The 15,592-nt window shown below is 41.0% G+C and overlaps 1 protein-coding gene across 3 annotated transcripts in view; it reads left to right on the top strand.

Annotated features, from left to right (window-relative positions):
- Positions 1-11,183, top strand: part of UNKL (unk like zinc finger) — an 87,051-nt gene extending 75,868 nt beyond the window's left edge. For all 3 annotated transcript variants that reach the window (XM_040439397.1, XM_040439396.1, XM_040439398.1), the window contains 4 exons: positions 405-607; positions 844-1,101; positions 3,268-3,419; positions 10,887-11,183. In XM_040439397.1, coding sequence (XP_040295331.1) covers positions 405-607; positions 844-1,101; positions 3,268-3,419; positions 10,887-10,926 — 653 coding nt within the window. In that variant the 3' untranslated portion in view covers positions 10,927-11,183. The remainder of the gene's footprint in view (positions 1-404; positions 608-843; positions 1,102-3,267; positions 3,420-10,886) is intronic.
- Positions 11,184-15,592: the final 4,409 nt, after the last annotated feature.

Here is a 15,592-nt window from a genome sequence, read left to right as displayed (position 1 = left end):
CGGTATGCGCAGACCAGAAGGACGGATCCAGCGTTCCGGTATTTTTAATGCCGGATCCGACACTAATGCATTCCTATGGCATTCAGACAAGTGTTCAGTTTTTTGGGCCGGAGATAAAACCGTAGCATGCTGTAGTATTATCTCCGTCCTGATCAGTCAAAAAGACTGAACTGAAGACATCCTGATGCATCCTGAACGGATTTCTATCCATTCAGAATGCATGGGGATAAAACTGATCAGCTCTTTTCCGGTATAGAGCTCCTGTGACGGAACTCAGTGCCGGAAAAGAAAAACGCTGGTGTGAAAGTACCCTCAGCCTTGCTGAAATATGAACTTATACATAGAAGGTCACTACTGGGTAAAATGGTTTGACTAAATTTTTGTTTTTTCTCTCCCTCTCATAGGTTTAAATGGGGTGACGGGCAGTATTTGGGACTTTGTTAGCGGAAGTTTCTCACCCAGTCCCTCGCCAGTGTTTAGCAGTGGTACTACCAATTCCACCAGTACTAGCTCAAATGGTAGTGAGCTGTCCCGTGTTAGGAGAGAACTCGATGAGGCCAAGCGGAAAATAAAAAGATGGGAAGATTCTTGGCAACAAGTGAAACAGGTAAGGATTGTACCTTGTATCATGTATGCAGGACCATGTACTCCATAGATGATCTGTTTCGGTGTTCCTAGTGGGAAGTACATGGTCCTAGAGAGGAACACCACTGGACGAAATGCCATTTTCAGACCAGAATGGTTTAAATTTGATCTGTATGTAGCCAGTGGTTCTGTCTTGGTAAGTGTAGCATGAATGTGGACTGCTATGGTTTTAATCAAAATTGAATTACTGTTCTCCAGGCTTGTGACGCATGGCAGAAAGAAGCCCAAGAGGCAAAAGAGCGTGCCAAGGCAGCAGATGCAGACCGACAAGTAGCCCTTTTACAGAAGGAAGAGGCGGAGGGCAAACTAAAGAAACTCCAGGAAGAATTTGATGTCTTGTGTGTATCTCCACAGTTTCCCTTAATGAGAAAATACGGCGACATAGAGAAACTTCCTTTACCAAAGCTACATTCTATAAAAAGTCAGCTTTGTTCCGACTTGGAAACAATAGATGGGGTAAGTATGGATGTCCAAGCTTTACATTAAAGAGCTTGTGCCACAGGATAATTAACTGATTGTCAGGGTCCGACCGCTAAGAACCCCCACTGATCCGGAGAACGGGGATCCAATGTTTCCATCCGGATGGTGCGACAGGCCAGGCATGCTCCATGCAGCTCTATTTATTTTCTATGGGACTGCCGGAAGTAGCCAAGCAATGTACTCTATCTCCGTTATTCCCATAGAGAAGGAATGGAACAGCAGCGGCGCATGCGCAGCCTCCCACTCCATCAGGAGTCATGATTAATTCATTTACCTTTATGACATTTTGGAAAGGTGAAGGAAGAGCTGCAGCTTTTATTATTTTGTAAGGAACTGATGTAGAATGATTTCTTATGGGAAAAAAAAAAAAAAGAGGGAACCATAGTTTCTGCTGAATGCTTCTTCAACTCCTTTTCAGCATTAGGTTTTAGGCTACATGCACACGATCGTGCTGTTTTTTGCGGTCCGCAAACCGCGGATCCGCAAAAAAACGGAAGCCGTCCGTGTGTCTTCCGCAATTTACGGAACAGGCAGCCATTGATATAACTGCCTATTCTTGTCCGTTTTGCGGACAAGAATAGGACATGTTATATTTTTTTTGCGGAACGGAGAAACGGATGCGGACAGCACACGGAGTGGTGTCCGCATCTTTAACGGCCCCATTGAAGTGAATGGGTCCGCATCCGAGCCGCCAAAACGGCGGCTCGGATGCGGACCCAAACAACGGCCGCGTGCATGAGGCCTTAGGAAGTTTCTTTCTCATGTAGGTCAGATTGTCCAGTCCGTGACAAGGAGGGACCCTATGTGCAGCAACTGAAAATCTAATTGAATTTGGTTTAAATCAGAGAATTGTCATAGTAAATTGCAATATAGAGTTACACATGCAAAGAATTTCCAAGGGCCCCTGTCACGATAGGCTGCATCCAGCTGAAGAGGACATTGCCTGAGAGAAACAGACTAAGGGCTCATGTACACAACCGCTGTTGTTTTGCGGTCCGTTTTTGACGGATCCGTTCCGTATCTGAGTTTTTTTTTTTCCTCTGATTTAGGCCTCATGCACACGGCCGTGTTCCGCGGCCGAGAGCGGTCCGTGGTAACCCAGCCGGGATTCCTGCTTACAGCAACCAATGACGCCGTGCGCTTCATGCCGCCGCTGCTGTACAGTGATACACTGGTATGATCTATATCAGTGTACAGCAGCGGCGGCATGAAGCGCACGGTGTCATAGCAACCAATGACGGCGTGCGCTCCTGCTGTTAGCAGGGATCCCGGCCGGGTTACCGCGGAACACGGCCGTGTGCATGAGGCCTTAAGTCCTCTTCCGCTCTGTTATTATTCCACAAAATATATCCATATGGTTTCCGTATGCAATCCGTTTTTTGCGGATCGAAAACAGTAACTTATTAATCACCAAACACATGAGCAATATGGGCTGGGCATAGCATTTCTACAGTATGGATCCGCAAAATACGGATGACATACGTATGTGTTCCGTGTGCGTTCTGTATTTTTTGCGGACCTATTGAAGATAATGGTTCTGCATACGGAACGGAAGCAGAAAAAAAATAGGGCTCATGCACATGAACGTAACAGGTCTTCTCCTCACAGTGTATGACCGAGAATCATGTCCAGAGAGGTTAATCGGCTGAGAGCAGCTCCGACTGACATGGTTCTCATCCCAAGTGTCCTTTCACATATAGACACATTATACAGTCTCTCATGATTTGGGGCATTTTCAGTGCTGAGAAGCTGTGGTTACATTTGACCAAGGCATCTAAGATGGTAAATGTCTGCAATCTGCGTTATCGCAGACATGTGTCAGGCACCAGGCAGTTATGGCGCTCTGGAGCAGGCGCCGTCTTTGAAGAGATGACAGTCATTGTACGTGTAAGGCGGAAATATCGTCAAGGGGTTAATAATTTTTTCTGTCGTTAAAGGGGGTTCACTGGGCATTTAGTTTAATTAGGGTACGGTGCTAAGCTGTGAAGCTGTTTTAGATAGAACTCGCCCTACCTGCCGTCGTCTCCGGATATAGGGAGGGTGAGTCCTATTTAAAAGGGCTTCCTTCCAGAGGTTAGCACCATGCCCCAATTAGACCAGATGCCCAGAGAACCCCTTTAATGTGATTTCCCTCTTCTCCAGTTGATATTCCAGCTCCATTCCCAAAAGTGTGTCGTCTGCCATGAAAATGACAGAAGTGTCGTCCTGCAGCCCTGCCAGCATTACGTCTTGTGTGAACAGTGTGCGTCCAGCAAACCGGAATGTCCTTACTGCAAGACCAAAAGAATGAAATGGTGATTACCTATCCAGCGGGAAAATCCATTTTTATCCCGTAATCAAACTAAACGATGTGTCCTGTGTTGTAGCATTTCATACAAAATTTAGAAATAATAACTAAACGGTATATAAAAAAAAACATGTATCCAAAATGTATCTTCTACCAGTAATAGACTGATCTCTACCCTCTAAGGGCACCAAGGATGATTTGGAAGATTTTTTTTAACGTTAGCGAATTTTGTTAGCATGCGAAATGAATCGGCTTAAACATGGGAAAAAGATCACCCGCAAAACAGACCATTTTGGGCCTAGGGCTCGTGAGACGGTATGGACCACAAGTATTCGTGACAGAGAGGGGGGTAAACACAGTGTTGACATACCCGTTATTAAATCTGGACTTTCTACAAAAAAAATCTTCACGGGCAGCTGACCAGACATATCGGTTATACTCAAGGTGATCGAACGCCTTTTTTTTTTTTCTCTCAAAGGACCAAAAATCACCCCAAAATTTTTTTTAAAAAAATTGCCCAGCGTTCACTGGGGATCACCTGTAAGAATGAACACAATGTGAATTTTCCCCTTCCTCAAGAATTTCACTTGGCTTTTGTGTGAATGTGGCAAAAATCAGTAAGGAATGCATGCGGGGTTCGGCCGGCTAAACTTGGTCTTTTTCTGGAACACTTGCCTTTTTATATATAGAGAAAAAATAAACTAAATGCAATTGATGGTTTTTGGTTAAAAAAACAAAACAAAAAAGGAAAATAATAATCCAGATGATTGAAGTCAATTCTGTGAGCTCAATGGAGGGCGAAAATATTTTAAAGCAACATGGGGTTTAATGAATTGTGAACCCTCGAGGTTCTAAAAAATGTGTATATTTATATAAATCTATATATATTGGTGCTTCATGTGACCGCATTGTTGAACATATGACTCGTGAGCTTGGAATCAGTCTAGCACTATTTTTACTAGGTTATTTTGAAGAAGTTTAATTCTTGTAAAAGCACTTTGTTAACCAGGGATTCTGTTTAGAGGTTATTATAAATTGCTTTAAGCTGCTTTGTAGAATTTTTTTTGTTTTATTTTATATATATATATATATATATATTATTAATATGCGATAATATTGAGCTTTTTCTGTGTGTACTGTGAACTGAAAGAAATATTTCATGTCAGTTTATTACTGTTTAAAAAAAAAAAAAAAAAAATGACTAGTGTAGTAAATTTATTGTTTTCCTATGCTGAATTTAGTACTTTTATTAAATGAACAATACTGAGTAGTGAACAGTATAAGCTTAGGATTTTTACAGTTTTCAGGTTAAGTGCAAACTAATAGTATTTATAATTATAACCAGCAATTGGGTGAATAATAAGAAGGCACATATTTACAGTAGTCGTAAGTATTTAGAAAATCATTCTATTGAAGGAACTTTTTTTTTTTTTTTTTTTTTTTTTGTTAAATTCTGATTTTATGGCTTTGTGATGTTTTATTTTCTGTACTTTTTTAAAATCGCTTTTTTTTCATAATTAACTTGTTTGTATGGCTCTTAACCTCGTGATATCAATCATTTATAAGCTTTTCAGAGATGTGAAATGAGGTCACATGGCCACTTTTATCAAGTGCCTATACCTTATAGCAGCTAAAAAAAAAAAAAAAATTCAGTTCTTTTATTCATGTATATTTTTTTTTTAAGAAATATTTTTTCTGGGCATGCTTGAATAATTGGAAGTTTTAAAAAATAAAAATTGCTTGTTTGTTTATTTATTCTTAAAATATACAAGAAAAGAACCCTGACCTCTATACTGAACCTGACAGCGGTGCTCTTCTGAATTTGTCTTGGCTTCTGCCTCCCCCCCTTCCTTTTTACAATTTTTTTTTTTTTTTTTTACTTTTCTGTTTCTGATGTAAAAGAAACTGACTTGGTACCATATCCAGAATAAAGTGGTAATTTTCCTGAAACTTTAACTGAACACTTCTTATTGCTGTACGCAATGTAATATTGTGATTTTTTTTTTTATATTTTTTTGGCCTATAGAATAATATTCCTGATCACCAAACACAATGCCTACGGTTTCATTTTTTTAAAGTAGAAATATATAATTATTTTTTCTTTTAAAGGTCATCTGTCAGCAGATCTCTGCCCATTACTGGCTGACCTGTTGCATGTGCGCTTGGCAGCTGAAGACATCTGCGGTTCCGTGTTAATATCTGCCCGCATTGCTGAGAAAAATAAAGTTTTGATATATGCAAATGAGCCTCTAGGAGCAACGGGGGCGTTACCATTACACCTAGAGGCTCTGCTCTCTCTGCAACTGCTGCTTCATCTGCACTTTGATAGGACCAGGCCGTGTAAACCTAATCACACCTGGCCTTGTCAAAGTGCAGAGGGAGCAGCAGTTGCAGAGCTTTCAGGTGTAATGGTAACGCCCCCGTTGCTCCTAGAGGCTCATTTGCATATATTAAAACATCATTTTTCTTAGCAATGCAGGAACATGGGACCAACACAGATGCCTTCAGCTGCCAAGCGCACATGTAACAGGTCAGACAGTGTCATAGGTACAAATCTGCTGACAGATGCCCTTTAAGCTGCTAATTTCTATAAACTGGCAATTAACCGCTCACCCCCCTTCATACCTCATGTTGGCTTTAGATGCTTTGGTACTGTTTGATAGTAGCTCAATCCACAGCCCCTACAATTTTAGACCGTGATTATCAGTTAAAGTTTTATAATTCCTTTTAACAATGTTTAGCGTCTAGTGAAATCTTAATTTCTAATTTTTTTTAAATCTTATTATTATTTTTACTTGGAATTGATGGTGTGGTAAATACACTTCAGGACTATATAATACTGTATTCTAACACTGTATCTAGTTACAATTTATTGAATGAGCTTTTTTTTTTTTTTTGCTGTTGAAAGAAAAAAAAAGAAAAGAGTGACACACACCCCGAATTGTAAATGACCAATTACTGTGTTGCATTACGTATGTATTTCACATTTTAAAGAAATTCATTTATAAGGCCAGCAGAGATGTGGCAATATGGACTTTAGTTCACATAGGACTAAAAGTGAAGAAAAAAAAAAAAAGCGAAATGCACAAAGATGATAAAACGAAACAACAAGGCTGTATTGGACCTGCATTAATAAACTATGCATTTGAACCTGATGTTTAAGAAAAAAGACGAGGACTCTGTTTTCATTATTTCAGATTCCGGGTAGCGGTATAAATGCCACAACTTGCAGGTTGTTATGAGTGAGCTTCTGTTGTATTAGTATGGTTTTTGTGAAGAAAGATGTTTTTCCTCATGTTTTATGTGGTCTTTTTGCCAAAGACATTTGATAATAATTAGCATTTTGATAGGCAGAGCAAATGTGCAGTGACTTTTTTTTTTCTCTTTTTATAACCGTGACCAAATTATAAAATTGTTGTGTGAAGTTTTATAGAAGTTACTTTTTTTAATTTTTTTTGCAATTTTCAAGACTTGCCATTTCTTTTAGAGAGTAGGCGCTAATTATTGCTCTTGCGGAATGAACTTTTTTTTTAAGCTGTGTAGTGTAAGATGTAACAAATAATACGTAGCATTTTTTTAATGTAATCATTTAGCTTTTTTGGTTTACCATTTAATATGTAATGAAACGAGAACATTCTTTAGATGAAAAAGTGGCCATATGCATTAATTTCCTTTTCTTATTGTAACTTTTTGAAGTGTTGATTTGTGGTATAGTCAATATATTTAGGTTCTTTCGAATTGTAGTTTTTTAATGCTTTATTATGCACTTGGGGAACACCAACCAGAATTATGGTGCTTTTCTTTGGTCTTAACTTTTTTTTATACAGTGTTTTTTTTTTTTTTACAGGACTGGTTAGTGCCACTATGAATAAATGCATGTTTTAGGGTCCATTCACACGTCCACAAAATAGGTCCGCATCCGATCCGCAATTGTGCGGACCCATTCATTTTCAATGGTGCCCCAAAAGATGCGGACAGCACACAGTGTGCTGTCCGCATCCGCAAGTTCCGCGGCCCCGCAAAAATATAGAACATGTCCTATTCTTGTCCGCAGACACGGACAAGAAAAGGCATTTCTATTATAGTGCCGGCCATGTGCGTTCCGCAAAATGCGGAACGCACACGGTTGGTGTCTGTGTATTGCGGACCGCAAAACAGTTGCGGATGTGTGAATGGACCCTTATACTGTATATCTACTTGTAGGGAAGCTTTAGATTGAAAAGATCTTATTGAGTTATGATGCAAAGACAAACAAGAAAAAATCTTTCCATTATAATTTTTTTTTTTTTCATCCTTCTTTTTCCAAAATTGTACTTACCAGCCTTTCTTTTTTAATGCAGATCAGAAAATGAAAATTTTGTAATTTAGTTTTAGGTCAAAATAGTAGCAGTTGAGTCATGACATTTCATATTCATACAGATTTGTGGGTCCTGTCTGCTTGCCTGACGCATCCATTTTAGTGAATACATGTATTCCTCATAACTAAGCGATTCTGAAGCATTGTTTCTTGCTCTGTGCCGCTCCTCTATTATTCATCCTGGAAATGTATAGAGATGTTACCTCCTGCTACAAGTTTATTTAGAGAGTTGGAAGCGACTGCAACTTTTTAAGCTAGTGCTGTCAAAGCAGGAACTTGAGAAATGAAATCGTATTGGAGTATGCTAGATCCTATAGAACAGGGATGCCCAACCCGTGGCCCTCCAGCTGTTGCAAAACTAAATCTCCCAGCATGCCCAGACAGCCTACAGCAGGGCATGGTGGGAGTTGTAGTTTTACAACAGCTGGAGGGCTGCAGGTTGAGCATCCCTGCTATAGAAAGTACACTACAGAGATTGGCCATCAGTAACATGTGTGAACATCAGCATTTTAAAGAGCTTATTACCATTGACAATAAGACCTACCGCTCCTTGAAAAAAGAAAGGGTAATACAAGTGTTCACTAAAGCAGACAAGTCAGGAGAACAGACAGGTCTCCCTTTTTAAAGAGGACTTCTCACTATAGTTTTAGCAATTAAAGGGGTTCTCTGGAATTGACATATTGATGGCCTATTCCAGGGATGGCCAACCTAGGGCTCTCCAGCTGTAGTTACACTACAACTCCCACCATGCCCTGCTGTAGGCTGATAGCTGTAGGAAGTCTGGGCATGCTGGGAGTTGTCGTTTTGCAACAGCTGGAGGCCATCCCTGGCCTATTCTCAGGATAGGTCATCAATATCCGATCGGTGGGCATCCGACTTCTGGCACCCGTGCTGATCAGCTGTACGAAGAGGCCGCGGTACTCCGTGAGCACTTAGGCCTCTTACTAGGCCATGTGACATCACGTTCATTGGTCACATGGTCCAGACACAGTTCAGCCTTCATTGAAGTGAAAGCGCCTGGTCTGCAATACCAAGCACAGCCACTATCCAGTGTATGGCGCTGTACTTTATAAGCTGTGAGGAGGCTCAATCACTGTGGCCTTCTCAGTCAGCTGATTGGCGGGAGTGCCTTTGGCTGTGCGGGCATGCTGGGAGTTGTAGTTTTGCAACAGCTGGAGGCACACTGGTTGGGAAACACTGCCATAGAGAATGGAGACGGGGCACATAGTCAACCTGCTGCCGCATCAGATGGGGGGGGGGACCCCGTTCTTGGGATTGGTGGGGGTCCCAGCAGTTAGACCCTCACCGATCTGTAAGTTATCCTCTTTCCTGCTAGGCTGAGCCTGGCACTCCTTTGGCGACGTATAGTAGTCTATGTCCTGACAGGGCTCTCCATTATTTAAAATGTATGGAAAAATCGTAGTTAACATGAAATTAAGACCTGATTAACTTTTTGTATTTACAATTAAAGGGGTTGTACAGGATTACGAGACGGGGCTGCTTTCTTCCAGATAGAGCGCCACACCTGTCCATGGGCTGTATCTGGTATTGCAGCTCAGCTACACTGAAGTGAGTGGGGCTGAGCTGCAGTTGCACACACCCTGGGCACAGGTGTGGTGCTGTTTTTGGAAGAAGCAGACATGTTTTTTTCAAATCTTGTAAGACCATTTTAGTACATTAGTATATTGGTATCTTTTAAATTTTTTTTATTCTTTTCTTTGCGAAAGCAAGGCGTATAAAATATTTGGGTACTGGTGGCGCTTCAGATAATTTCTTTTTTTTCTTACCAAGAGATTATCATTCACTCCTCATCTCCCAAGCCTGTAGAGGGAGAGATTTATCAAAAGTGCTGTAAAGGAAAACTGGCTTGGTTGCCCGTAGCAGCCAATCAGATTCCACCTTTCATTCTAAAGAACTCCATTGGAAAATGAAAAGTGGAATCTGATTGGTTGCTAAGGGGAAACTAAGCCAGTTCTACTTTACACCATTTATTTTTTTTTTTTTTTTTAAATGCCAGGAAGTTCAGGGTGTATGTTTTTTTCCCCCCCCCCCCCCCGTAGAGATATCTGTGCGGAAATGTCTGACCTATAACAAGTTGGAGGGGGGAAGAGACCACTACAAAAAATGCTTGTTTGTTCTGCATGTAATATTTCCTATAGACTGTCATGTAATGTCGAGAGCTGGCATTTAAAAAAAATTTAAATAAAAAATTTAAGAAAATGTCAAAAGACTGGGTAGAGAAGCCTGTATTGTGTAAAATAGGTCTTTTTTGTGTATTTCCCTTTGCAATACTCATTGTATAACGGCCAAATTGTTACCTTTTGTGGCCACTTTAAGACTGCTGTTTTGTGCTACTTTCATTCTTGGTAGATCTTTAAAGCTTTCCAAAATCCCCTGCGGAGACCTAGAGAGAAAGTGATCACATTCTGACTGCCTGCAGCCACCACTAGGGGGAGCTTGCATCTTCTTGTTTCACTACGCAGTTCAATATATAAAAAGTAAGCTCCCCCTAGTGGTGTGACTGAAGGCAGACAGAATTGTATCTTTCAACACTCTGTGTACAGAATATTTGGAACTGAATGTGGAAAAAACAAAAAACCCATCACAATAATGGATCTCTGACTACTATGAAATTTAATTCTAAAGAATATAATGCATAGGGAATATAATATTATGAACTTTTCACCCAGAGTCTGTAGTGCTCATTAACGGAGAGCGAGGGAACTGATAACTAAACCAGTTAATATTCACACACAGCCATGGGCCTGAGTCTACCCCGGGTGCTACTTGCCTAACATGCAAAAGTTTCATTTTTTTTTTTTTTTTTTTGTTTTTGCATTGTATCACTTGAGCAGACCATTATGTCCCCCCTCCTTTCTCTGTATATTTAGCATTATTCATTTTTAAAGAAAAGTAACAGACCAAAGAAATGTACCAAAATGTGAAACTATCTGAATGAGCGGCTTGCAAGGTTGTTTTTATATTTTTTATATTTTTTTTTTTTTTGGTCTTTTGTAGTAGTTGAAGCCCTGAGCCCATTTTTCTTATTACAGTGAACCTTGGCGGCTCCTCGCTAATCACCTAATGGTCTCACTTCTCTTTCTGCAGTTTATGCAGTTTCTTCCACTTATTTGAAGAACCTTTCATTGTCCTGTAAGTTAACCCTTGATTCGGCTGAGGAGTTTATTGGATCTCTTGATACAATGTGGATTGTAGTATTCTGGCCAGGGGTGACTTTCATAGGAGTGAGTCAACTTTTACACGGTGTATGCAATTACTGCAAGTCAAAGTTTTATAAAAATGCAATTCATGAACAAATGCACTATGAGAAATGGATCAAATTATTGAATATTGACAATATTCTTGATTGGGAACTGTACATTTTACCAAATAAGTCGAGGATTGCTCACATGTTGCAATACAAAAAGCACAAGTCTGCATTACAGGGGTTTTCTGGGAGTTTTTTTTTTTTTCTACTGTTGACCTATCCTTAGGATCTGATCGGTAAGGGCCTGACACCCGGGACTCCTCCTACTATTTGGGACATTGATGGCATATCACAAGGATATGCTTACGGATACATGTGGGATACATCCAGGTATGGAACCCACTCCTATCTCCAGAACAGAGAGCAGCCGTGCATGTTCAGTCACCGTCCATTCACGCTTATAGGAGTTCCGAAAATAGGCGAGCGCCGACTCTGCTGTTTCCGGCATTCCCATAGTGGCGAATGGAGAGGTGACTGCACATGTGCAATGCACTTTTCATTCACCACTGTGGGACTTCTGAAAATGGCCGACTCCCAATGCAACGAAAAGAGAATGTTGCGCATGTGCAGTGTGCTCTCCTTTACTTCAGGGGGCCTCGTTCTCTAGATAGGAATGGGTCCTGCATATGTCTGACATCTGTGGCATAGGATATGCCACAGACTGGCCAACCCCTTTAAGAACTGTCACATTATAAATCATTTTTATGTTTTTGGAATACAGTTTAACCTAATCAGTTGAAAAAAACCTAGGCCTCAAGTACGTTATTTTGATCATTGGTAGTGTGCAATGTGTCCTCCATGTTGGAAGGCTATTAAATTAGTGGACAGTGGAAGGATAGGTCCATCTCGGGCATGGGTTGTTTTCTGCCCATTTGTGCTCTTATAAGGCCTGATTCACATGGCCCATTCGTCGGCTGCATCTCCCAGACCGACCGCAGCTCCCCTGACCCAAACTGATTGCATCCCAGTGATTATATAATGCCGTGCGTCAGTTCCTATCTGATCGCAGGACTATTGTATGGTGCTATCGTCATGTGAGTACGGTAAAAAAACCTTGCCATCAGATAGGAACTGACTATATCATAAATCACTATGATGCCATCAGTTCGAGTCAGGGGAGATGCAGCCGATTCATGGGCCGAGTTTCCCAGACCAAGCATGGTCGTATGAATCGGGCCTTAAAACAAGACCAGTCGGGAGCTCAAATAAGACGGTGCCTACAGGGGATGATCACCTGCTGTTTCTTTTCCTCAGATCTTGCTCCTCCTATTCATTAGGGTAGATCTGTGATCTCTGACTCCAGTGTCTAGTCTGAGACACGCCTCCTGTCTCATCATTGGTTCATGCTGCAGAAGCCTTAACCAATAATAGGGCAGGGGGTGTGTCTCAGACTACTTCTGACGCACTGTAGTCACAGAACCCAGCTCTGTCCAATGGAGATGAGCTAAAAAGCAGTCAAGGGGCAAGATCTGAGGAAAATAAATAGCAGGTAACCATCCTCTGGCTTCTGTATCATTTTCAGCCTCTTGACTGGAAGGTTGTTTTAAAGGGGTTGTTTACCAACTGGGGCCTTTTGGGCAGACTCCCCTACATGGCCAGTCCTGCCGAGCGAATCGTGCCCGCTGGGTTCTGGCGCCTTTGCTACCACGCCGCCGCTCTCCTAGTTTCACTGTCTGGTTTGACCAATGACTGGCCACAACGGTGACGTGTTCCCCGTGCACCATGTAGCCCAGTGACGTGATGCATGGGGGACATGTCAGGCCAGTCATTGGCTGCATCATCCACGTGACCCATGTCAGATGACAAGGGGGTGTGAAGGAGCCAGAATCCCGTGGTGGGGGGGAGAATATCCTTTAATTTAACATTGTGAAAATTGCTGAATATGTGACCGATCCTCCATACTTGTAGCTTGTGAAGATTTCTGTGGATTTTGCCATACAGCAGTGACTTGGGATAAGCAGAATGCTTATACATTTTGGTTTCTCAGGGTTTTGCAGACATTTGAGGGTTTAGAATGGAATTCAAGCTGCATAATGTAGTTTTTATAATTTTTTGTTATTAAACATATCATTTTGGGTTTTGTATCTTTATCTTAACTAGTGTTTAAATATTAGTAATATTGTTACAGTATATTTGTGTAACTGTGGTCCGTATACGACCTTAAATATTATTCTAGATTTTACCTGTATTAATTTATGGAAGCTAATCTGGCTTGCGTGTATCAAACAAAAGAGGAAAAAAAAAAAAAAAGAATGGTCTTGTGAATGGCATTTTTTGTTCCTGATAAAGAAGGTATTATTTATAATTACATAATCATTTTACTTCTAGTGAATCGTTTCAAATTGTTAACACTTGTTTTTAAGAAAAACAAAACCTTTTACACTATAGCATTTATGCAATGGTTTACAAAATTCATGGAATTATTTTTATTATCAATATGGGAATTAAAATAATTTTTGATCTTTAATGGTTGTACTGGTTTTCTTTGATACAATGTAACAAATATTTTACTGCGATTTACATGACCTGCAAAATGCGCTCCCAGAAGATCCTCTTGGTATTTTAGTAGTGGGTTTAGGGTCCATTCACACGTCCGTAGTTCAGGGTCTGCATCCATTCCGCAATTTGGCGTAATGGGTGCGGGCTCATTCATTTCAATGGGGCCGCAAAAGATGCAGACAGCACACTGTTTGCTGGCCGCATCCGTAGTTCCGTGGCCCCGCAAAAAAGATAGATCATGTCCTATTCTTGTCCACGATTGCAGACAAGAATAGGCATTTCTATCACAGTGCCAGCCATGTGCGGACCACAAACATTTACGGACGTGTAAATGGACCCTAAACCTGATGTGTTAGTATAATCCATGTACATGTCGTGGTTTTATTCCGGCCGCCTCTTGGCATGTTTGCCGTGCTGCAGCCGGAACTTCGGCCCGCCACCATTATAGCGGACTTCCGGAGGCACGGTAGAGTAGCGGCAGTACGGATCCGGCAGGCTGTTCCCCTGCCGGAGAAGGCTACAGCTAGTGTGAAAGTAGCCTTGGGCAGTGTCTCCAGGAGGTATATACTGGGAGGATCTCCTGCCAGATGCCAGTATATAGGCATACAGCGGCATCCATCACCTAGAGGCTCAAGTATACTGCACAGTATGTGTGTGTGTGGTTTTGTTTAAACACTGAATGTATTTCACACAAATTACCTGTGTGGTTTCTGCCTCCGTATGTCTGATAGAATACGTCTGCAAAATGCGGACCTTGGACCCATTCAAGTCAGTGGAGCATCAAAAAAAAAAAAATAACTAACGTTACACAGACCGCATGTGTATTTTGCGGATCGCATAACTGAGACAGTCGTGTGCATGAGGCCTAATAGTACAGGCTGCTTCACCACTATACCATACAGCAGAAAAATGACACTCTTTTGGCCTCGACTAGGTGAATGTGGGCTTTTAGATACATTAAAGGGCATAAACAAAATGAAAATACTTAAATATTACATTATTATGAAAGATATTTGAATATATTTATAAGTTTTAATTGTTCGTTTTGTCTGGGGAGCAATCATTAGGAGAAATAAAATAGCCGCCGTCCTATTAGCACACACAAAACAAGTTACTTCACAACACTGAGCTCGGAGCTGCCTCATCCTCCTTTTTGCTCAGGGATGTGTCCCGATTTTGTCAGGGATTATGATCCTGAATACAGATGATAAGATCTTCAGCTGAATCTCTGTAGGAATGGAGTTCATGAGGAGACATGATGGACAGGACAGACTGTGGTAATGGAGACGGCATACTAGTGCTGCTGCTCATTACCCCCACCTCCTCTCTGTACTTCATGTTTCCTCATGAACGCCATTCCCCAGAGATTCAGCTGAAGATCGTATTAAACTGTATTTAGGATCATAATCCCTGACTAGTAGAGAGGAGGATGAGGCGGCTCTTTAGCTCAGTGTTGTGAAGTAACAAGCACTAATAGGACAGCGGCTATTGTATTTCCCTGACTATTGCTCCCCAGACAAAACAAGCCATTATAACTAATGAAAGCTATTTGGGAATATATTTATATTAAAGTAATATTTAAGTATTTTCATAATTCCTGTAGAACCCCTTTAAGGAGGATACTTATTAAGGAACCTATATATAGCCCAAAGAGTTCAGGGCCCACCCCTGATTATAGCATGAAAACCGACCAGAAGGAGTGGGTCAATAGAGTACAAAAAACACTTGTGGTACCAAAGTATTCCAAAAGTAACACAATTTTATTAGAAAATCACACAAGACATGATTGACACAAATCACAAAAATACATTTAATACAGGTCACAGTACATGAACATATTAAAAACCAAGAGGACCGATGGTGGACTGCTGGTATATATTAATAAAGTGCACGTGCAATAATTAAATTGTGTTACTTTTGGAATACTTTGGTACCACAAGTGTTTTTTGTACTCTATTGACCCACTCCTGGTCGGTTTTCAGGATACTTATTAAGGCCAGCGTTTCCCACGCCGGGATCAAGTCCCTCTGCGCTGCTGGTGGAAGCGCCAAAGTTG

Source organism: Bufo bufo, chromosome 7 (assembly GCF_905171765.1).
Source record: "Bufo bufo chromosome 7, aBufBuf1.1, whole genome shotgun sequence".
NCBI classification, from domain to species: domain Eukaryota; kingdom Metazoa; phylum Chordata; class Amphibia; order Anura; family Bufonidae; genus Bufo; species Bufo bufo.
This window is presented reverse-complemented; position numbering and strand designations above follow the sequence as displayed.